The sequence below is a fragment of the Mobula birostris genome, chromosome 30, assembly GCF_030028105.1.
Source record: "Mobula birostris isolate sMobBir1 chromosome 30, sMobBir1.hap1, whole genome shotgun sequence".
NCBI lineage: Eukaryota > Metazoa > Chordata > Chondrichthyes > Myliobatiformes > Myliobatidae > Mobula > Mobula birostris.
The window spans coordinates 38580772-38606254 of NC_092399.1; the positions used below are offsets into that span (position 1 = coordinate 38580772).

General features: G+C 42.9%; 1 protein-coding gene across 1 annotated transcript in view; it reads left to right on the plus strand.

Moving 5' to 3' along the window:
* LOC140190525 (adhesion G protein-coupled receptor B2-like) overlaps positions 1-25483 on the plus strand; it is a 1142782-nt gene that overhangs the window by 622298 nt on the left and 495001 nt on the right. The window contains exon 16 of the mRNA XM_072247176.1: positions 8535-8578. Coding sequence (XP_072103277.1) covers positions 8535-8578 — 44 coding nt within the window. The remainder of the gene's footprint in view (positions 1-8534; positions 8579-25483) is intronic.

Here is a 25483-nt window from a genome sequence, read left to right on the forward strand (position 1 = left end):
AAAAGGGCATGCCCTGGGTGCTGAAGGTCCTTAATGGACACTGCCTTTCTGAGACACCCTTTCTTGAAGATGCCCTGGGTACTTTGTAGGCTGGTACCCAAGATAAAGCTGACTAAATTTACAACCTTCTGCAGCTTCTTTCAGTGCTGTGCAGTAGCCCCACCCCCATACCAGTGATACAGCCTGTCAGAATGCTCTCCACAGTACATCTGTAGAAGTTTTTGAGTGTATTTGTTGTCATACCAAATCTCTTCAAACTCCTAATGAAGTATAGTCACTGTCTTGCCTTCTTTATTATTGCTTCGATAGGTTGGGACCAGGTTAGGTCCTCAGAGATCTTAACACCCAGGAACTTGAAACTGCTCACTCGCTCCACTTCTGATTCCTCTTTGAGGATCGGTATGTGTTCCTTCATCTTACCCTTCCTAACGTCCACAATCAGCTCTTTTGTCTTACTGATGTTGAGTGCCAGGTTGTTGCTGCGGCACCACTCCACTAGTTGGCATATCTCACTGCTGTACGTCCTCTCATCACCGAGATTCTACCAACAATGGTTGTATCGTCAGAAAATTTATAGATGGTATTTGAGCTATGCCCAGTCACACAGTCATGGATATAGAGAGAGTAGAGCAGTGGGCTAAGCACACACCCCAGTGTTGATCGTCAGCCAGGAGGAGATGTTATCACCAATCCACACAGACTGTGGTCTTCCAGTTGGGAAGTTGAGGGTCTAATTGCAGAGGGAGGTACAGAGGCCCAGGTTTCTGGGAATGATGGTATCAAATGCTGAGCATAGTCAATGAACAGCATCCTGATATAGGTGTTTGTGTTGTCCAGGTAGTCTAAAGCCATGTGAAGAACCATTTAGATTGCTTCTGCCATTGACCTATTGTGGCGATAGGCAATTTGCAATGGGTCCAGGTCCTTGCTGAGGCAGGAGTTCAGTCTAGTCATAACCAACCTCTCAAAGCATTTCATCACTGCTGATCCTGTAATTCATGTACAGGCATAAATTGGATTATGCTAGCATGGTTGTTACATCAAAGTGGGAAATAATACTGAGTCAAGTTAAGGGATCCAGAAATATGAATTCAAATCTCTTCTGAGCAGCCCAGGATTTTAAATTCATATTGATAACATTAGTGTGGATTGAAAAAGTTCATATCTCCAGTGAAAACATTTAAACTAATAGATTATCATTAAAAGCATGAGGTTCTTTTACCAGCAAGATCTATGTCCCCAGAAATACTTGATGCCCCTTGATTTTTTTGAATCCAGAAGTCAATTGACCCAGCCTTTAACGTACTCAGTGTTTAATGGCCAAATCTGAACAGTTCGTTTGCCTCCTGGGTAACCATCCCTGCCCCTAACATCTTGTAATGTTTACAACCAGGACTCCAGCTAAGTAATCCAGAACCAAAATTTTTTAGGCACTGACTGTTGCCGTGGATGTGGTTGCCCAGAATGTCATACAGCGCCATCCACTCCCACATGCTGTAGTTATGAGACACTACCAACCATGCCATTTTTAAAAAATTTCTTATGACAGTTGAACATCCATGCCAACTTTCAGTCTCAACCCCCGCACTTTCTTCCCCATAATGTATTCACTCCTATATACAAATCAATTCCGACCTGATTCTCCTACCAACTACCTACGCTAGGAGCAAATTAACCTACTAACCAGCATCAGAGAGGAAACTGGTACAGCGCTTGATGTCGAAAATAACCCATGTCAGTGGAGCTGAGAAATGATAGCTCTGCCTGTTGCACACATCTTGATTAAGGGTCTCCATAGATGCTGCCTAACTTGCTGCATTCCTGCACCATTCTGTGTGTGTTCCCACATCCTCTCTTACATATCCAAGTTTCATTTTCACTTGATGTTGTTTTTAGCTAATTAATTGGAGTATACTCTCCAATTTACAAAGTAAGTTAATATTTTTCAGCCATTTATTTAGGCTACTCACCTATTGCAAAGAGCAGGAAATAGAGAAATACTGACTAACTACCCAATCTCAAGCTGTCTTGTGCTGCTTTCTAGTCTGGCACCACTCCTCTTCTCTCACTGCTTCCCTGTATTTTTTAGGGCTCTCTTTATATTCTCTATTTGTCCATTCAACAAATGTTGCTTTCATGTTCCTATATTGCTATTGATTATTTGTAGCAATTTGGTAATAAATTTCACTCATTCTGTGATAAGGGAAAATAATGTACAGTTTAGTTCTCAGTGCTGGTTTGAGCGAGAATATTGGGATATTTTATCTGATCTCTTTCCCTCAATCAATTTCTCTTGTATTCATATTAGCGTTAATTGCAAAATGTTTTAGTTTTGGACTCTTGCTTGATTAAGAAGAATTAATAACAATGACAAAAAAATACAACTGAAATTAGCTATTTAGAGAACTTGGTTAACATTACAGTATGGCAGTGTATGTTGACATTCATCAACTGTTGCACTTTTTATGAATACCAAAGTGACTTCCTTTTATTGCAGGTCATTATTTATTTTTCCGATTCTGTTATCCTACATATATTCCAATAGGTAGAGCATATATAAAGAGAGCAATACAACATGGATTCAAGCCCTTCAGCACAGTCTGTGCCAACCAAGTTGCCCACCCAGCTCATTCCAATTTCCTGCATTCAGCCCATATCCCTCTTGGCACTGTCTCCTCCATGTATCTATCCAGTACTTCTTGAATTATACTGGTATACCTGTCTCAAAGACTTCCTCTGACATCTCATTTCTGATACTCACCTCTCTCCCCATGAAAAAGCTTGCTCATCAGATCCCTTTTCAATCTTTCCCCTCTCACCCTAAATCTCTGGCTCCTAGTTTTGGATTCATATACCCTGGGAAAAAGACTATAACTTTCCATCATATCCATGCCTCTCAGTCATAGGATTATCTGGGGCTGTGGGAGTTTGGGATAGTTCCTCTGTGTTTTGACAGTCAAAGCAAGCATTGTGCTCATCTGGAAGTGAAGTCCTGTTGTTGCCTATATCGCTTGATTTAACTTTATAGGAGGTGACCATGGTTCAAAACACAGAAGCAACTACCACACACAGCACACAGCACATATAATGATGATAGCAAGAAGAACATACAGTTACAAACAAAATAATAGCATAGCCCGAGTGCCTAGGTGTCACGAACTGCAAGTTGATGGGGCATGAATATCATCTTGGACTCTCATTTCTGCAGAACAAGCCCATAGAAGTTCCTCAGTACATGTTCGTGCAGCCATAGAAGAATGTACTCTAGCTTGTCTCCCACTGAGCGAATACTGGAAGGCAGTTCCAATGGGAGGGGACAGCCTCCAATCCAGTGTAGAATACAGTAGCACACAGCCAGCTCCAGCATCTCCTTCCTCGGCAGCCAGAATAGGCAACCCTGAGGCACAAATGAGGCCTGGCCTGGATCACAACCAAGGCCATGCAGCTCTCCCACCCTCGGTCTTAGCAGTGAACCGGTGAATCAGACTGGTAGTACTCTACATTACCAATGTCCATGTCCACCTGCAATGCTGCTTTGAATGAACTATGTACTTGTACTCCCTGGTGTCTCTGTTCCTTTAAACTCCACTGTACCCTTCCATTTATTGTAGAAGTTCTTCACTCAATTGACTTTCCAAAATGCATTGCCTCAAAGTTATCTGTATTAAAATCCATTTGCCACTACTCAGCCCACTTCCCTAACTGATCAAGATCTCCCTTTAATCTCTGATAACATCTTTCACTATCGACACCAATCCCTAAATTTCTTGCCTTTTGCAAACTTGCTGATCAAGCCTTGAGCATTTGCATCCAAATTATTTATACGAATAATAAATAACAAGGGTCCAAACACTGGCTTGAGGAGCACATCACAAGTTACCAGCCTCCATTCCAAGAAACATCCTTCAACCACAGCCCCAGCACTGAGCTGATTTTGATTCCACCTAACCAGCTCACCTTGGATTCCATGGGATTGATCCTTCTGGACCAGGATCTGGAAGGACCTGGTCGAAGACGCTGCTGAAGTCCAAACAGCCAATGTCTACTGCCATATCCCAGAACACAGAACGTAGAAAACTACAACACAATACAGGCCCTTCAGCCCACAAAGTTGTGCCAAACATGTCCCTACCTTAGAAATTACTAGGCTTACCTATAGCCCTCTATTTTTCTGAGCTCCATGTACCTATCCAAAAGTCTCTTAAAAGACCCTATCGTATCCGCCTCCACCACCTTCACCGGCAACCCACATGCACTTACCACCCTCTGCGTAAAAAACTTACCCCTGACATCTCCTCTGTACCTCCTTCCAAGCACCTTAAAGCTATGCCCTCTTGTGCTAGCCATTTCAGCCCTGGGAAAAAGCCTCTGACTATCCACACAATCAATGCCTCTCATCATCTTATATACCTCTGTCAGGTCACCTCCCATCCTCTGTCACTATAAGGAAAAAGGCTGATTCACACAACCTATTCTCATAAGGCATGCTCCTCAATCCAGGCAACATCCTTGTAAATTTCCTCTGCACCCTTTCTATGGCTTCCACATCCTTCCTGTAGTGAGGCGACCAGAACTGAACACAGTATTCCAAGCGGGGTCTGACCAGTGTCCTATATAGCTGCAACATTACCCCTCGGCTGTTGAGCTCAATCCCACTGTTGATGAGGACCATTGCACCATATGCCTTCCTAGCCACAAAGTGAACCTGCGTAGTAGCTTTGAGGGTCCTATGGACTCGGACCCCAAGATCCCTCTGATCCTCCACTTTGCCAAGAGTCTTACCATTAATACTATATTCTGGCGTCATATTTGACCTACCAAAATGAACCACCTCACACTTATCTGGGCTGAGCTCCATCTGCCACTTCTCAGCCACTTTTGCATCCTATCGATGTCCCACTGTAACCTCTGACAGCCCCCCACACTATTCACAACACCCCCAACCTTCGTGTCATCAGCAGATTTACTAACCTATTCCTCCACTTCCTCATCCTGGTCATTCATAAAAATCACGAAGAGAAGGGGTCCCAAAACAGATCTCTGAGGCACACAACTGGTCACTGACCTCCATGCAGGATATGACCTGTCTACGACCACTCTTTGCCTCCTGTGGGCAAGTCAATTCTGGATCCACAAAGCAATGTCCCCTTGGATCCCATGCCTCCTTACTTTCTCAATAAGCCTTGCATGGGGTACCTTATCAAATGCTTTGCTGAAATCCATATACACTACATCTACTGCTCTACCTTCATCAACGTGTTTAGTCACATCCTCAAAAAATTCAATCTGGCTGGGAAGGCACAACCTGCCTTTGACAAAGTCATGCTGACTATTTCTAATCATATTATGCCTCTCCAAATGTTCATAAATCCTGCCTCTCAGGATCTTTTCCATCAACTTGCCAACCACTGAACTATAACTTACTCATCCTCAACTACTGTTTTTGTTATTTCTTTGGAAAACTCAAAATGTCAAACGCGACATCCCCCACACAAAGCTGTGCTGCCTCCACCTTTGGACAGTATTTGTTTGTCTAAGGTAGATCCTGCCACTCAGAATCCCCCTGGTAATTTTTCCATTACTCGTGTCAGACTGATTGGCTCATAGTCCCCTGGCTCGTACTTGCTCCCTTTCTTAAACAATGGAACAATTTTAGCCACTTTTCAGCATTCAGGACCTTCACTCATGACTAATGATGAAACAAATTTCTCTGCAAGCACCTTCACATTTTGTCTCTGGTCTCTCTCAAAGTCCAAGGTTGCACACAGTCAGGCGCCATACTGGAAGGCTGCAAGTACCTCTTCCCTGGTAACATAAATGTTCTCCAAAATATTTCTATTTCTTTTCTTTATCTCTTGAGCAACTATTTTCTCATCAGTAAGAATGTGTTAAAAATTCCACCCATCCTCTGTGGCTCAAGACATTGGCTGCCCTACTGATCTCTATGAGGACCTACCTTTCTCTATAACCACTCATTTACTCTTAATATAGCTATAGACGTTTTAAGATTTTCTTATAACCTTACCTACCAGATCCATCTCATCCTCTTTTTTACCCTCCTGATCTCCCTCTTAAGTATACCCTTTATCATTTTTATAGTTGTCAAAGTATTCACTTACTGCTGACCTACTAAACCCAATTCATATATACTTCCTACTTTTCTTGACCAAACCATCAATATCTCTCAACAACAACTTCCTTGGTAAATCTTGCCAGGTTGACCCTTCCTCTTACAGGAACATACTGCCCCTGTAATCTTGATATCACAGTCTTAAAAGCTACTTATTCCTTTCCCTTCAAACAGGCACACCCAATCAACCTCGAATAGATTGTGCCTATTTCCTTCAAAATAAACCCTGTCGTAATTTAGGGCCCTAGACCGTGAACCGATTTATCCTTTTTCCTCACCATCTTAAAAATAAAATAATTCTAGTCACTGGAGCCAAAGTACTCCCTGCCACTTCAGCTGCTTGCTCTACCTTGCTCCCTAAGAGGATGTCTAGTACTGCATCTGATTAGGCTCTCAGTGTATTATTTCAGGAAACGGTTCACAATTTCCAGCTCTTCCTTGCTCTTAACGCTCAGTAACTCGGTCAATACCAATCATCTGCTCCACAAGTTCCCGCTAACGATTTTTCATGCAGCCACTCCGGTGAAAGTAACATACACACAATGCTGGAGGAACTCAGCACTTTAGGCAGCATCTATGGAAAGGAATAAACAGTTAATGTTGGTGGGCCAAGACCCTTCATCATTACTCCCTCTGGAATAAGCCTCTCCTTTTTGGTTCTAAGTTCTACTTGTATGGCCTCACTGGACTATTCCCCAAAGAATATAATCTCTAAGCACTGCTGTTATATCCTTCCTTATCAAAATGACAATATACCTTCCTCCCTATACCTCTGTCACACTTGTAGCAACAATATGCTCAGTCACTGGACTGCCAGCCCTGAACTGTCAACCTTGTTTCTGGTATGACTATAGTGTCCCAGACCCTAGAATCACTCCACACTTGAATTCATCTGTCTTCCCTGTTGATCTTTGTACATTGACATTAATGCAACTTAAATGAGTATTTATTTTTCTCCCTTTACTGTGACTTTTGTTATCCTGATTACCAAACTTGCTCTTGCTGGCTACTGCTTTATCCTATCACTCGCTCTTGCTCAGAGTCCTAAACCCTTGCCTATCTAGTTTAAATCCTCCCACGTAGCATTAGCAAATTTTCTGGCAAGAATATTGGACCCTCTCTGGTTCAAGTGCAATCCACCTCTCTTATAACAGATTGCCTCTATCTCAGAACAGATTCAAATGGTCCAAGAACCTGAATCCCTGTCTCCTGCACTAGTTCTTCACCCATACATTCATCTGGCTTATCTCTACTTCTGACCTCACCAGCATGTGGGAGCAATCACCACTCTTGTTGCAGGCAGGCAGCATCCATTATAGGGGCCACCACCATCCAGGCCATGCGCTTTTCTCGCTGCTGCTATCAGGAAGAAGGTACACGAGTCTCGGGATTCACACCACCAGGTTCAGGAACAGTTATTACCCTTGAACCAGACGGGACTACTTCACTCAATTTCACTTGCCCCATCACTGAAAAGCTGTTTTTTCCTATTTGCACATTTTGTTGTCTTTTGCACACTGGTTGTCCACCCTGTTTGGTGTGGTCTTTCATTGATTCCATTGTCCACCCTGTTTAGTGTGGTCTTTCATTGATTCCATTGTCCACCCTGTTTAGTGTGGTCTTTCATTGATTCCATTGTCCACCCTGTTTAGTGTGGTCTTTCATTGATTCCATTGTCCACCCTGTTTAGTGTGGTCTTTCATTGATTCCATTGTCCACCCTGTTTGGTGTGGTCTTTCATTGATTCCATTGTCCACCCTGTTTGGTGTGGTCTTTCACTGATTCCATTGTCCACCCTGTTTGGTGTGGTCTTTCATTGATTCCATTGTCCACCCTGTTTGGTGTGGTCTTTCATTGATTCCATTGTCCAGCCTGTTTGGTGTGGTCTTTCATTGATTCCATTGTCCACCCTGTTTGGTGTGGTCTTTCATTGATTTTATTGTCCACCCTGTTTAGTGTGGTCTTTCATTGATTCCATTGTCCACCCTGTTTAGTGTGGTCTTTCATTGATTCCATTGTCCACCCTGTTTGGTGTGGTCTTTCATTGATTTTATTGTCCACCCTGTTTGGAGTGGTCTTTCATTGATTTTATTATGATCATTGGATTTACTGAGTATGCCTGCAAGAAAATGAATCTCAGTTGTATATGGTCACGTATATGTACTTAGATGATAAATTTACTTTGAACGTTTACCTATACTCATTCTGCAGAACTTTATCCCTTGTTCTACCTATGTTGTTTATACCAACAGGCCAATAACCTCTGGCTGTTCACCCTCCTCCTCACCATTGTTCTACAACTATTCAGAGACATCCTTGCCCCTGGCAGCAGGGAAGCAGTTGTTTTCCATTTAACAATTTAAGTAATTGTATTAACAATATGTATTCATTTTTATCATTACAGGGAACATCTGACCCACACTGTGTTGTTTGGGACAATTCCAAAACGTAAGTGTCAAAACTGGTAACTCTTCTCAAACAACATACAGATGTTTATCCTACTCATATTGTTTAATTTGAAAATAAACTTCTACATGAAATAGACACAGAAGCATATTTTACTAGTGTTCTCTTGTTATGCATCATTACCAACAGATTGTTTTCCTTCTGTTACTGAATTTTATTACATGGGTTTTAAGGATAGAAATTATTTTAAATTATTCCCATATAACAATGTCTGTCAGTTTATGTTCCTCCTCTCTTAGCTCTTCATGTATTGAGTCTGCTTACCTCCCATATTTATTCCTTTAAGCCCTTCCATTATTATCTCAATGCCAGGCTGGATCCATTTATATCTTTCTTTTGCTTCTTCCCTAACTGTTTGATTAATTTAAATTCTTTACACCCTTTGCTCATTCCAAACTGTTAATCTCATCTATGATAGCCTCTCCTCAACACTTTCAACTTTCAGTCCTTGAACTTCATTCCCCACAATGTCTCTCTCTTTCTTTATAAACGTTTGTTTTTGCGAGAAGCATTGTTTCCTTCAATCATTGAATATGATAAACTGCTCTGGATGTTTCTTTTGCATTTATTTACTACAGTGTGGCTGATAATATGACTGGTAGAGCTTATCTTGAAAAGTCCTTCTCTGTACAGCTCTCCAATTACCTGGATCATATAATCAGCAAGAGCTAAGACACCTGTGTGAAAATAAGCTAAAGATTTCACTTTCACTAGGCCATATTTTATCAAAGTGAAATTATCCTTATGCCTCTTGGCTATGTATCATTTTAATTCAGTGTCCTTAAACATTGTTATTATATTAAACTGCATATGAATTATAGAAGAAGAAAAAATTACATAGCACTATATATCTCAATTACAATAATAATGTGAAAGTAAAAGCATTTGAGTGAACACACAGGATATTTCAAAGGATTTGTCTTGTATTATCAATTAATATGCCATTTGGTGAGAATTATTCATAAGTCATAAAACAATAGGTCAGTTTTTGAAATCATATCGTAATTATTTTATTAATCACAATAGGAAACTGAATAACATAACACTTGTTTCATTAGGAAATTAGAAGCTATGAGGTTTATTTCTTGATTCATTATTTGGGAATTAGGGACTTAATAACTTCTAGCTGCTAAGTTCAACTCCTCCCTTGCACTTGTTTGAGTCTGTGCCAGACTATTCAGAAGCTTGACAGGGTATGTGACACCAAATTAAGCTTGTGTACAAGTTATTCCATTCCTCAAAACCTTTATTTTTGTAATCTACTTCAGTGATGTAGCAATCCGCAAACTCTGTGTTACTCTACCTTTGGAATCTTGCATAACCCCACTTATTGTAGCATCATTATCAGTGGTCATGTTTTTGAGTGTTTAAGATTCAAATCCAGACTTCCCTCTAGTGATTCTTTAATCTTCACATCTGATTTAAACTACTCCTTAAAATGTTGGCAATATCTCCTTTAGTGGCTCCATGTAAGATAATATTCATGAAGGATCTCTTACCGCTGTCTGTACGTTCTCCCTGAAACTGCGTAGGTTCCTCCGGTGATCCAGTGGTCCAGCTTCCTCCCACAGTTTGTCTCATGATTAGGATTAAACTGATTTGCTGGGCAAAGCAGCTTGAAGGGCCAGAATGGCCTGATCTATGCTTTATCCTAGTAAATAAATAAATAGCAACGTAATATGTACTTTTACAGATACAGCTATTGTTTATGTATCATTCCTAACCTATAATCACTGAGTACCCAACAGACCACATGTACAATAACTAAGATGGAACACCAAGAATTTGATTGCCAGACTAAAGCAATTATAAGAGCAGTATCAAGTTAATCAAGAAGCTATTGAAGAGTGAACTTATCCTATTAACACTGGAAAATTAAAGTAATTGTTCACATTATGGAAATCAAAAGAATTCAGATGGTCGAAACCTGAACTGAAAGCAGTGAAAGCTGGTAACAGTCAGGAGGCCAGGGAGCATCTGTGGAAAGAGAAATGGATGACGTGTAAGGTCCTGGATCCCTCAGGTTCCAGGATGTTTCTGATTGCGTCCACAATATCCTGAAGTGGGAAGGTGATCAGCCAGAGGTCGTGGTACATATTGGTACTAACGACATAGGTAGGAAAAGGGAGGATGTCCTGAAAACAGACTACAAGGAGTTAGGAAAGAAGCTAAGAAGCAGAATCTCTAAGGTAGTAATCTCAGGATTGCTGTCTGTGCCACGTGACAGAGAGTATAAGAATAGAGTGAGGTGGAGGATAAATGCGAGGCTGAGGGTATGGAGCAGGGGGCAGGGATTCAGATTTATGGATCATTGGGACCTCTTTTGGGGCAGCTGTGACCTATACAAAAAGTACGGGTTGCACATGAATCTGAGGGGGACCAATTTCCTGGCAGGGAGGTTTGCTAAGGCTTTTGGGAAAAGTTTAAACTAGAGGGTGGGAACCAAACTGAAGAGATGGTGGAAGGGGCGGTTGACTCACAAATAGAGAAAGCTTGTAGGCAGTGTGAGAGGGAGGATAGCCAGGTGATAGAGAAGGGATATGCTCAGACTGATGGTTTGATATGTCTCTATTTTAATGTAAGGAGTATCATGAACAAAGCGGATGAGCTTAGAGCGTGGATCAGTACTTGGAGCTATGATGTTGTGGCCATTACAGAGACTTGGCTGGCTCTGGGGCAGGAGTGGCTTCTTAGAGTGCCAGTCTTAAGATGTTTCAGAAAGGACAGAGAGGGAGGCAACAGAGTTGGGAGTGTGACACTGTTGATCAGAGATAGTATCACGGCTGCAGAAAAGGAGGAGGTCATGGAGGGATTGTCTACGGAGTCTCTGTGGGTGGAAGTTAGAAACAAGAAGGGGTCAATAACTCTACTGGGTGTTTTTTATAGACCACCCAATAGTAACAGGGACATCGAGGAGTAGATAAGGAGACAGTTCCTGGAATGGTGCAGTAATAACAGGGTTGTCATGATGGGGGATTTTAATTTCCCCAATATTGATTGGTATCTCCCAAGAGCAAAGGGTTTAGATAGGGTGGAGATTGTTAGTTGTGTTCTAGAAGGTTTCCTGACACAGTATGTTGATAAGCCTACAAGAGGAGAGGCTGTACTTGATCTGGTGTTGGGAAATGAACCTGGTCAGGTGTCAGGTCTCTCAGTGGGAGAGCATTTTCGAGATAGTGATCACAATTCTATCTCCTTTACCATAGCATTGGAGGGGGATAGGAACAGACAAGTTAGGAAAGTGTTTAATTGGAATAAGGGGAAATATGAAGCTATTTGGCAGGAACTTGGAAGAATAAATTGGGAACAGATGTTCTCAGGAAAATGTACAGCAGAAATGTGGCAAATGTTCGGGGGATATTTGTGTGGTGTTCTACATAGCTACCTTCCAATGAGACAGGGAAAGAATGGTAGGGTACAGGAGCCGTGGTGTACAAAGGCTGTTGAAAATCTAGTCAAGAAGAAAAGAAAAGCTCACAAAAGGTTCAAAAAACTAGATAATGAAAGAGATCTAGGAAATTATAAGGCTAGCAGGAAGGAGTTTAAGAATGAAATTAGGAGAGCCAGAAGGGGCCATGCGAAGGCCTTGGCGACAGGATTAAGGAAAACCCCAAGGCATTCTACAAGTATTTGAAGAGCAAAAGGATAAGACGTGAGAGAATAGGACCAATCAAGTGTGACAGTGGAAAAGTGTGTATAGACCAGAGGAAGTAGCGGAGGTACTTAATGAATACTTTGCTTCAGTATTCCCTATGGAAAAGGACCTTAGCGATTGTAGAGATGACTTACAGCTGTCACAACCACGGATTCGGCAGTGCAGCAGATACAGCAATTGCGCTTGTGAATATGCACATGTCAGCAAATTATTTCATGTTGATAGTCTTTAACTCCATTCATTTCATCATAGTATTTGTCAAGACTTGGACACAGCAACGCTTTGCTGCCTGCTTGCATTCCGCCTTGCCTGAGAAATTGGACTGTCGAGTCAACTGACTCTGAAGACTAGCAACTTATTCTTAGTTGTTCTTTTCAGCCGCAGTGTCAGCTTCGTTTTCCATTTGAAAGTTTTAGTTAATAGCCCTGATTGGCCTAGCATTTATTGTTTTCTTTTCCCTTTAACACTGTTCACTTTAAAGTCTGTGAACTATTGACCTGCTTCAGTATCTCTCACTCCGCACTTGGGTCATATCCGAACCGGGTGACAACATGGACTGAAAAGCTTGAGCACATAGACGTTAAGAAAGGAGATGTGCCAGGGCTTTTCGAAAGCATCAAGTCTGATAAGTCACCGGGACCGGATGAGATATAACCCAGGCTACTGTGGGAAGTGAGGGAGGAGATTGCTGAGACTCTGGCAATGATCTTTGCATCATCAGTGGGGGCAGAAGAGGTTCCAGAGCATTGGAGGGTTGTAGGTGTTATTCCCTTATTTAAGAAAGGGAGTAGAGATAGCCCAGGAAATTATAGACCAGTGAGTCTTACTTCAGTGGTTGGTAAGTTGATGGAGAAGATCCTGAGAGGCAGGATTTATGAATATTTGGAGAGGCACAATATGATTAGGAATAGTCAGCATAGCTTTGTCAAAGGCAGGTAGTGACTTATGAACCTGATTGAATTTTTTGAGGATGTGACTAAACACAATGATGAAGTTAGAGCAGTAGATGTAGTGTAAATGGATTTTAGCAAGGCATTTGATAAGGTACCCCATGCAATGCTTATTGAGAAAGCAAAAAGGCATGGGATCCAGGGGGAACTTACATTGTGGATTTAGAATTCGCTTGCTCACAGAAGGCAAAGAGTGGTTGTAGACGGGTCATATTCTGCATGGAGGTCGGTGACCAGTGATGTGCCTCAGGGATCTGTTCTGGGACCCCTTCACTTCGTGACTTTTATAATTGACCTGGATGAGGACGTGGAGGGATGGGTTTCATAGAGTCGTACAGCAGATAAGAGTCATACAGAACCATAGTCATATGGCAGATACAATCCTACAGAACCATAGTCATATGGCAGATACAATCGTACAGAACCATAGAGTTTTGCAGTAAATACAATCATACAGAAACATAGATGCACACAGCAGATACAGGCCTACTATACCATAGCATCATACAGCAGATACAGTTGAACAGAATCATAGAGTTGTACAGCAGGCATACAGAGCCATTGGGTGTTACAACAGATTCTGTCGTACAGAACCATAAAGTCATGCAGCACATAGAGTTGTACAGAACGATAGGGTCATACAATCAGTCTTACAAACTATAGAGTCGTACAGCACATACAGTCATACAGATCCATAAATTTGTAAGCAGATACAATTGTAAAGTACTATAGTCTTACAGCAAATACAGTCACACAGAACCATAGAGTCTTACAGCAGATAGTCATATAGAACCATAATCTTGTACAATAGATACTGTCGTACAAAACCATAATCTTGAACAACAGATATAGTTGTACAGAACCATAGAGTTGTACTGAGTCGCCAGATCAATAGGTCCGTAACCAGATACAGTCGTACTGTACCTGGGAGATTCAGTCGAACAAAACCATAGAGTCATACAGCAGATACAGTCATACAGAACCATAGAGTTGTACAATAGATACAGTCATACATAACCATAGAGTTGTACAATAGATACAGTCATACATAACCATAGAGTTGTACAGCCGATACAGCCTTACAGAACCATAGAGTCTTACACCAGAAACAGTCATACAGAGCCATACAGTCGCACAGCCAATACGTACAGAACCATAGTGTCATACCGCAGAAAGTGTCGTACATAATCATAGAGTCCTACAGCAGAAACAGTCGTACAGAACCATAGTGTCATACCGCAGAAAGTGTCGTACATAATCATAGAGTCCTACAGCAGAAACAGTCATACAGAACCATAGGAGTCCTACAGCAGATACTGTTGAAGAGAACCATAGCATGGTAAAGCAGATACAGTCATACAGAACTACAGAGCCATACAACCAGTCATACCGAACCACAGGTTCATACAGCAGATACATTTGTACAGAACCATAGAGTTGTACAGCAGATACAGTTATACAGAAACGTAGAGTCACACAGTAGATACAGATATACGGAACTATAGAAGCCTACAGCAGATACACTCATACAGAACCATAGATTCGTACAGCAGAGACAGTCGTACAGAAGCAAAGAGTCGTACAGAAGATACAGTTGTAAAGAACAGTTGAGATGTATAGCAGGCGTACAGAATCACAGAGTGGTACAACAGATACATTCATTCAGATGCATTGAGTCGTACAGCAGATGCAGTTGTACAGAATCTTAGAGTCGTGCAGCAGATATAGTCGTACAGAACCAGAGTCACACAGCAGATACAGCCATACAGAACCATAGAATCATACAACCAGTTGTACAGAACTATAGAGTCGTAGAGCAGATACAGTCGTACAGATCCATAGATTCGTAAGCAGAACATTCATACAGTACCAGAGATTCTAACAGCAAATACAGTCAATCAGAATCATAGAGTTGTACAGCAGATACAGTCATACAGAAACATAATCTTGTACAACATACAGTCATACAGAACCAAAGTCGCATAGCCAGTGCATTCGTACAGAACCATAGAGTTGTACTGCAGATATAGTCGTCAGATTAGAAACAAAGAAAACCTACTGCACAATACTGGCCCTTTGGCCCACAAAGCTGTGCCGAACATGTCCTTACCTTAGATATTACCAAAGGTTACCCGTAGACCTCTATTTTTCTAAGCTACATGTACCTATCCAGGAGTCTCTAAAAAGACCCTATCATATCCACTTCCATCACCGTTGTCGGCAGCCCACTCCACGCACTTAACCACTCTCTGCGTAAAAAAATTAACCCTGACATCTCTGTACCAACTTCCAAGCACCTTAAAACTGTGCTCCCTAATCTTAGCCATTTCAGCCCTGCGAAAAAGCCACAGACTATCCACACGATCAATGCCTCTCATCATCTTATACACCTCTATCAGGGCACCTCTTATCCTCCGTCGCTCTAAGGAAAAAAGGCTGAGTTCACTCAACCTGTTTTCATAAGGCATGCTCCCCAATCCAGGCAACATCCTTGTAAATCTCCTCTGCACCCTTTCTATGGTTTCCACATCCTTCCTGTAATGAGGTGACCAGAACTGAGCACAATACTCCAAGTGGGGTCTGACCAGGGTCCTATATAGCTGTAACATTACCTCTCGGCTCTTAAACTCAATCCCACGGTTGATGAAGGCCAATGCACCGTATGTCTTCTTAACCACAGAGTCAATCAGCGCAGCAGCTTTGAGTGTCCTATGGACTCGGACCCCAACATCCCTCTGATCCTCCACACTGCCAAGAGTTATCATATTTGACCTACCAAAATAAAACACCTCACATCTATCTGGGTTGAACTCCATCTGCCATTTCTCAGCCCAGTTTGCATCCTATCAATGTCCTGTTGTAACCTCTGACAGCCCTCCACACTATCTACAACACCCCCAACCTTTATGTCATTAACAAAGTAACTAACCCATTCCTTCATTTTCTCATCCAGGTCATTTATAAAAATCACAAAGAGTAGGGGTCCCAGAACAGATCCCTGAGACACAGGTTTAATCACATCCTCAAAAAATTCAATCAGGCTCATAAGGTACGACTAGCTGACTACTTCTAATCATATTATGCCTCTCCAAATGTTCATAAGTCCTGCCTCTCAGGATCTACTCCATCAACTTACCAACCACTGAAATAAGACCCACTGGTCTATAATTTCCTGGGCTATCTCTACTCCCTTTCTTGAATAAGGGAACAACATCCGTAACCCTCCAATCCTCCAGAACCTCTCCCGTCCCCACTGATGATGCAAAGATCATCACTATAGGCTCAGAAATCTCCTCCCTCAACTCCCACAGGAGGCTGGGGCACATCTCATCCGGTCCCAGTGACTTATCCAACTTGATGCTTTCCAAAAGCTCCAGCACATCCTCTTCCTTAATATCTACTTGCTCAACTCTACAGTCTGCTGTAAGTCATCCCTACAATTGCCTAGATCCTTTTCCGTAGTGAATACTGAAGCAAGGTATTCATTAAGTACCTCCGCTACCTCCTCCGGTTCCATACACAATTTTCCACTGTCACACTTGATTGGTCCTATTCTCTCACATCTTATCTTTTTGCTCTTCACGTACTTATAGAATGCTTTGGGGTTTTCCTTAATCCTGTCCGTCAAGGCCTTCTCAGAGCCCCTTCTGTCTCTCCTGATTTTATTCTTAAGCTCCTTCTTGCTAACCTTATAATCTTCTAGATCTCTATCATAATCTTCTAGATCACTATCATGTTAGAGATGTTAAAGATTGTTAGAGTTGTAACCAGATACGGTCGTACAGTACTAGAAAATGCAGATACAGTCATACAGAACCATTAAGTTGTACAATAGATACAGTTATATACCATCGATTCACACAGCAGATACAGTCGAACAGAACCATACAGTTCTACAGCAGATACAGTTGCATACAACCATGGAGTCATTCAGCAGACACATTCGTGCAGAACCATAGAGTTGTACAGAAGATACAGTCATACATATCGAAAGAGCAGTATAGCGATAGAGTGGTACAGATCCATAGAGTTGTATTCAATACAGTCATACAATACCAGAGACTGCTACAGTAGGCGCCATCGTACAGAACCATAGATTCCTACAGCAGGCACCATCATACAGAACCATTTTGTCCTACCGCCAGCACCATCGTAGAGACCCATAGAGTCCTACAGCAGGTAGAGTCAAACAGAACCATACAGTCAATAAACTCCAGTAATGTCCCTTCCCCCAATGAACAAACTCCAGCAATGTCCCTTCCCCCACTGAAAAAACTCCAGTAATGTCCTTTCCCCAACTGAACAATCTCTGGTAATGTCTCATCCCCTACTGAACAATCTCCAGTAATGTCCCATCCCCTACTGAACAAACTCCAGTAATGTCTCTTCTCAGTGAACAAATTCTAGTAATCTCCTTTCCCACAGTGAGAAAACTCCAGAAATGTCCCTTCCCCCATGAAACAAACTCCAGTAATGTCCCTTCCCCTCAATGATCAACCTGCAGTAATGTCCCTTCCCCCTCTGAACAAACTCATGATGTCCTTTCCCCCCTAAACAAATTCCAATAATGTCCCTTCCCCCACTAAATAAATTCCAGTAATGTCCCTTCCCCCTCTAAACAAACTCCAGTGATACCCCTTCTCACTGAACAAACTGCAGTAATGTTCCTTCCCCCACTGAACAATCTCCAGTAATTTCTCTTCCCCCACTGACCAAACTCCAGTAATGTGCCTTCTCCCCCACTAAACTAACTCCAGTGATGTCCCTTCCAAAACTGAACAAACTCCAATAACGTCCCTACCCCCACTGAGAAAACTCCAGAAATGTCCTTTCCCCCTCAAAACAAACTCCAGTCTTGTCCCTTCCTCCACTGAACAAATTCCAGCAATCTCAAAACCACTTCTCAATAAATTCCAGTCATGCCCCTACCCCACTAAACAAATTCCAGTAATGTCCCTTCCCCCACTAAACAGTCTCCAGTAATTTCTCATCCCCCGTCAGAACAAACTCCAGTAACACACATCAAAGTTGCTGGTGAACGCAGCAGGCCAGGCAGCATCTCTAGGAAGAGGTACAGTCGACGTTTCAGGCTGAGACCATTCATCAGGACTAACTGAAGGAAGAGTTAGTAAGAGATTTGAAAGTGGGAGGGGGAGGGGGAGATCCAAAATGTGTGTTGCTTGAATTTCCAGCATCTGCAGAATTCCTGTTGTTTGAGTTTTTAAAACTCCAGTAATGTACCTTTCCCCATGAACAAACCCAGTAATGTCCCCTCCCTCACTGAACCAAATTCAGTAATGTCCCTCCGCCTAACTGAACAAACTGCAGTAATCCCCTTCCCCCCCTGAAAAAGTCCAGTTATGTACCTTCGCCCACTGAACAAACTCCGGCAATGTCCCCTTCCCAACTGAACAAACTCCAGTGATGTCCCTTCCCCACACATAACAACTCCAGTAATGTCCTCCCCCACTATACAAACTCCAGTTATGTCCCTTCCCCCTCTGAACAAACTCCAGTAATACCCCTTCCCCCACTGAACAAACTACAGTGATATCCCCTCCCTCACTGAACAAACTCCAGTAATGTCCATCCCCAACTGAACGATCTCCAGTAATGTCCCTTCCCCGTCTGAACAAACTCCAGTGATGTCCCTTCCTCCACTGAACAAACTCCAGTAATGTCCCTTCCCCCACAGAACAAACACCAGTAATGTCCCTTCCCCCACTGAACAAACTCCAGTAATGTCCCTCCCCCAACTGAACAACCTCCAGTAATGTCCCTTCCCCACACATAACAACTCCAGTAATGTCCTCCCCCACTATACAAACTCCAGTTATGTCCCTTCCCCCTCTGAACAAACTCCAGTAATACCCCTTCCCCCACTGAACAAACTACAGTGATATCCCCTCCCTCACTGAACAAACTCCAGTAATGTCCATCCCCAACTGAACGATCCCCAGTAATGTCCCTTCCCCGTCTGAACAAACTCCAGTGATGTCCCTTCCTCCACTGAACAAACTCCAGTAATGTCCCTTCCCCCACAGAACAAACACCAGTAATGTCCCTTCCCCCAACTGAACAAACCCCAGTAATGTCCCTCCCCCCCACAGAACAAACTCCAGTAATGTCCCTTCCCCCACTGAACAAACACCAGTAATGTCCCTTCCCCGTCTGAACAAACTCCAGTGATGTCCCTTCCTCCACTGAACAAACTCCAGTAATGTCCCTTCCCCTACAGAACAAACTCCAGTAATGTCCCTTCCCCCACAGAACAAACACCAGTAATGTCCCTTCCCCCACTGAACAAACACCAGTAATGTCCCTTCCCCCACTGAACAAACTCCAGTAATGTCCCTCCCCCCCACTGAACAAACTCCAGTAATATCCCTTCCCCCACTGAACAAAGTCCAGTAACGTCCCTCCCCCTGACTGAACAAACTCCAGTAATGTCCCTTCCCCCACTGAACAAACTCCAGTAATGTCCCTCCCCCAACTGAACAAACCCCAGTAATGTCCCTCCCCCCCACTGAACAAACCCCAGTGATGTCCCTCCCCCCCACTGAACAAACTCCAGTAATGTAATGTCCCTTCCCCTCTGAACAAACTCCAGTAATGTCCCTTCCCCCACAGAACAAACACCAGTAATGTCCCTTCCCCCACTGAACAAACTCCAGTAATGTCCCTCCCCCCCACTGAACAAACTCCAGTAATATCCCTTCCCCCACTGAACAAAGTCCAGTGATGTAATGTCCCTTCCCCTCTGAACAAACTCCAGTGATGTCCCTCCCCCCCACTGAACAAACTCCAGTAATGTCCTTTCTCCCACTGAACAAAGTCCAGTAATGTCCCTCCCCCCGACTGAACAAACTCCAGTGATGTCCCTCCCCAACTGAACAACCTCCAGTAATGTCCCTCCTCCCCACTGAACAAACTCCAGTAATATCCCTTCCCGCACTGAACAAAGTCCAGTAATGTCCCTCCCCCCGACTGAACAAACTCCAGTAATATCCCTTCCCCTCTGAACAAACTCCAGTGATGTCCCTCCCCAACTGAACAAACTCCAACAAACAACAGGATTTCTGCAGATGCTGGAAATTCAAGCAACACACATAAAAGTTGCTGGTGAACGCAGCAGGCCAGGCAGCATCTCTAGGAAGAGGTGCAGTCGACGTTTCAGGCCGAGACCCTTCGTCAGGACTCAGTGACTCCTCCACTGAACAAACTCCAGTAATGTCCCTTCCCCTCTGAACAAAGTCCAGTGATGTTGCTGTGAAGAAGGTGGCAAACATCAGGCGACATTACGAGACCTGCCATCGTGGAAATTTTAACAAGTTTACTGGGCAAGCAAGGAAAGATGAAATTGAGCGAATGAAGGCTTTTTTCGGAAAACAAACGTCATTTTTTGCCAAGAGAAGCAGTGAAAATGAAGGAGATACTCCTGCAAGCTACAAAGTCTTAAAAAGTATTGCAGAAAAGATGAAGCCTTTTACAGATGGAAAGTTTGTCAAAGAATGTTTACTGGCAGTGGTGGATATTGTTTGTCCTGACTTTTATAGAAAATATATTCATCCAAGTGGGGAGTATCCTAACTTAGTGGACCATGCAAAAAAGATGGCATCATTGTTTGGCAGCACTTATCCCTGAGCAGCACACCAAGAACAAGATTGACTGATGCCCATCTGGGTAATGTTTTTCTCTTGGCATCAACACGTCTGACATCCAATATTGAAAAGCTTTCAAGCAACAAACAGCATCAAGTTTCACATTGATTTATCAACCGTTTGCATTAAAAATTTCTTTTTTATTGTGCTTAATTTACTACCATTCAATGCATCATGTTCATACGTTTTATGTTTAAAGATTCTTTGTGTTCTTTTAATAGATTCAAAAGCTGCCTTGATTGAAATAAATTGCAACTAAACTGAATTCTTTGATTACTAATTGGCATCCTTGGTTAAGCACAAAAGATTTTCTAGCATGCGTATTCATTAATTTGAGACAAAACATAACTAGATGTATTTAAATGGATAATTCCCATATTTCAAATTTTTTATGGCATTTATCTGGCCCACCGTCCGCTTATTAATACATGACCCGGCCCACAGAGGCAAAAAGGTGTCCGACCCCTGCTATAGAGTCTTACTGCAGATACATTTACACACAGACATACAGTTGTCGAGCAGATACAGTCGTACAGAACCATAGAGTCATACAACAGGTATAGTCATACAGAACCATAGAGTGATACAACAGGTACATTCATACAGAACCATAGAGTCATATAGCAGTTGGAGTCGTACAGATCCATAGATTTGAATAGTAGTTTTACAGAACTATAGAGTCATACAGAACCATAGAGTCGTACACCAGATACCGTTAGATTATGAAGACACGTAGTCCTCTTTTATTGTCATTTAGTAATGCATGCATCAAGAAATGATACAATATTTCCTCTGGTGTGATATCACAAAACACAGGACAGACCAAGACTGAAAAAACTGACAAAACCACATAATTATAACATATAGTTACAAATAGTGCAACAATACCATAACCTGATGAAGAAGTCCATGAGCACAGTAAAGTTCAAAGTCTCTCAAATGTCCCACATCTCACGCAGATGGGAGAAGGAAGAAAAACTCTCCCTGCCATACTGACCACAATCGGACTCTGAGTCATCCGAAAACTTTGAGCTCTGATCAGCTCTACGACACCTAGTACTGAGCGCCATCTCTGTTCGAACGATTCGACCTCCTTCTCAGTCGCCAAAAGCAGGCAAGGCCAGGGATTTTGAGGCCTACCCTCCGAAAGATTCCTGACCACACAGTAACAACAGCAGCGAACGGGCGTTTCAGAAATTTCTCCAGATGTTCTTCTGTGCTTTCACGTCCATTCTCCAACAAATCAGAATTGTCCACGGCCCCTATTTAACAGATACAACATCATTTTTCACCGGAGGGCTGCGCACACACAGGCGCGCCGCCATCTTCTCCTCCCACCTTTAGTTATACAGATCCATGGAATCGTAGGTAGATACTGTCATAGAGTAGCAGAGTCTTACAGCAGATACAATCATATCAAACCATAGCATCTTACTGCAGATGAAGTCATACAAAACCATAGAGCTATACTGCAGATACAGTGGTCAGATTGATAGTGTTGTAACCAGATACAGTCGTACTGTACCAGAGTGTTACTGCAGATACAGTCATCCAGAACCATTGAGTCACACAGTTCATTCAATTGTAGAGAACCATAGCGCTGTGCAGCAGATGCAGTTGAACAGAACCATAGTGTTGTACAGAAGATACTGCCACATAGTACTATTGAATCATACAGCAGATACAGTTGAACAGAACCATAGAAGATACAATCGTACAGAGCCACAGAGACAAACAGAACCATAAAGTCGTACAGTCTGTCATAAAGAATCCTAAAGTCATACAGCAGATACTGTTGTACTGAACGATAGAGCTTCATAGGGCTTCAGGTTATTGGAGTTTTGGGATCTCTTTTGGGGGAGGTATGTCCTGTTCAAAAGTGATAGGTTGCACCTAAACCCGAGGGGAACCAATATTTTTACGGGCAGGTTTGTTCGAGCTGTTGGTGAGTGTTTAAACTAATTTGCAGGGGGTTGGGAACTGAACTGATGGGACTCAGGATAGGATAGATGGTAAAAAAGTAAAGGTAGAGTGCAATCAGACTGTCAGGATGGTGAGATAAGTGATGGAACATAGTTGCAGCCAACAGGGTGAGTATCAGTAGATTAGGGATGCAGAATCAAAAGGGATAGCAACTACGACACTCAAGGCGTTCTTTTTCATGTGCGCAGTATAAGAAATAAGGTGGAATATTTGTTGCAATATTACAGATTGCCAGTTATGATGTTGTGGCCATCTGAATCTTCGCTGGATGATGGTTGTAGTTGGGAGCTAAACGTCCAAGGTTACGCTTTGTTTCAGTGCGATAGGAATGTAGGCAGAGGGGGTGGTGTGGCTCTACTGGTAAAGAATGGCATCAAATCAGTAGAAGGATGTGACATAGGATTGGAAGATGTCGAATCGTTGTCGGCTGAGTTGAGAAACTGCAAACGTTAAAGGACCCTGATGGCATGTTATCCCAACAGTGGCTTGGAGGTGGACTACAGGTTACAACAGGAAATAGGAAAGGCGTGTCAGAAGGACAATGTTATGGTCATTATGGGAGATTTTAACATACAGGTTGATTGGGAAAATCAGGTTGATAATGGATCTCAAGAGAGTGAGTTTGTTGTACAGTGAAGAGATAGCTTTTTAGAGCAGTTCGTTACTGAGCCTACTTGGGGTTCAGTTATACTGGATTGGGTGTTATGTAATGAACCAGAGGTGATTAGGGAGCTTAAGGTAAAAGAACCCTTAGGAACCAGTGATCACAATATGATTGAATTCAACTTGAAATTTGATAGGGAGAAAGTAGAGTCTGATGTAGCAGTGATGTAACGATGCAGCTCTATAAAACTCTGGTTAGGCCACACTTGGAGTACTGTGTCCAGTTCTGGTCGACTCACTGTAGGAAGGATGTGGAAGCACTGGAAAGGGTACAGAGGAGATTTACCAGGATGCTGCCTGGTTTAGAGAGTATGCATTATGATCAGAGATTAAGGGAGCTAGGGCTTTACTCTTTGGAGAGAAGGAGGATGAGAGGAGACATGATAGAGGTATACAAGATATTAAGAGTGTTACGTACCCCGTAACTGGGTTGCCAAACCAGCAGAAATGGATCTCTCAGTTGGAGTCTGGATTACTAGAACTAAGAAAGTTTTATTAAAGAAACAAGCAACACAGTACTCTAATCAAAAGGATAATAAATGCAACAGTTCAGCAATGATAAACACACATGTACACAGAATTAAGATAACAGGATCAATCAAGCCCTATCGTTGTCTAGGGGTAAATGACCAGTTTCAAAGTGACGCAAAGTTCAGTTCAATTTAGTTCAGTTCAGTTCACAGACAGTGGGGGGAAGGAGAGAGAGAGCAAAACGAATGAATATTCAAGGCTTCCACACAGACCTTCGCAGACAGCTTCCGTGCGAGCCCTTTGCGATGTCATTTGAGGTCACCGACCATGACCCCTCCGTTTCCAGATACGATCGTTTCTCTGCGGTGAACCCGGCACCCAGGCAAGGGTGGACACACACCAGGTTCCCGCCGATCGTGCCTTTCCACCCTAAGCGTCTATGGCTTGATCCCGCGATCAGCCGTCCAAAAAACTTCCCACCGACTTGTGGGAGACGCAATGCTTCCAGGGTCTCGTTACCTCGGGGTGTCGTGTGTGCCTTGCCTTAGCGAACCTGTCCCTTTTTATCCCCCTGCTGGGGTATCGCCTGTCCATCACTTCAAACAGTTCAGGGTTCAAAGGGGGAGCCGACCTTGACAGCTCTCCTTCCGTTACTCTCTCCCGTCTGTTCATTAACATCTCCAAATGCTGCTCCATTGTTTTCCTTATCTCTCTCTCTCCTGAAGACAGGTGGCAGACCAACTGCTGATCCCACTGATGCCAGCACAGGCCAGCTAACATCTTATTCTATGTGTATTCTCGTCACACTTCCCCCCCCGCCTTTTAAGGATCTTTACCAGGGTAAAAATTACAAACATGAATACATTATTTGATACACACAAATATACATCTTTATCAGCTATTTGGCTAATACAGCGAATTTGAAGTTGTCAACACCTGACAGAGAGTCAGCCATCACATTTTCTGTTCCTTTTATATGTGTTATTAATAATCCCTTAGACCAGGCTCCAACTTAGCAAACCTCATAGTGGCCAAAAACACTGATGAATTGCGATCAATGTAACCTCTCATTGGGTTTCGTCCCAGACCACAATAACAAGGGTCGTCCCATTCCGACTTAGTTTTCTCTCACAAGGGCTTAGTAGGAGGGGGAGGGGTAGTAACTGCAGAGTTATTGCAAAACTTCCTACAGTACCCCACCATCTCCAAGAGCCTTCTGAGGGCCCTCTTGTCTGTCGGGGTTGGGAGGTCAGCGATAGCCTGCACTGTAGCTTGCATCGCTGCCAGCTGCCCCTGTGTCACCACAATTCCCAGGTAAGTGACCTTTGCGTGGCCGAACTCATTTTTTTCAAGGTTCACTATCAAGCTGGCTTCAGACAGCCGTATTACATCGCCAATACACACCTCTGTGTTCGTCAGCCCTTTTGTCACTGAATTACTCATTCTATAGGTTTGTTGCCCGCTAGGCTGGCCTAGTATAACAAACCCCACCCAACGTCCCAGT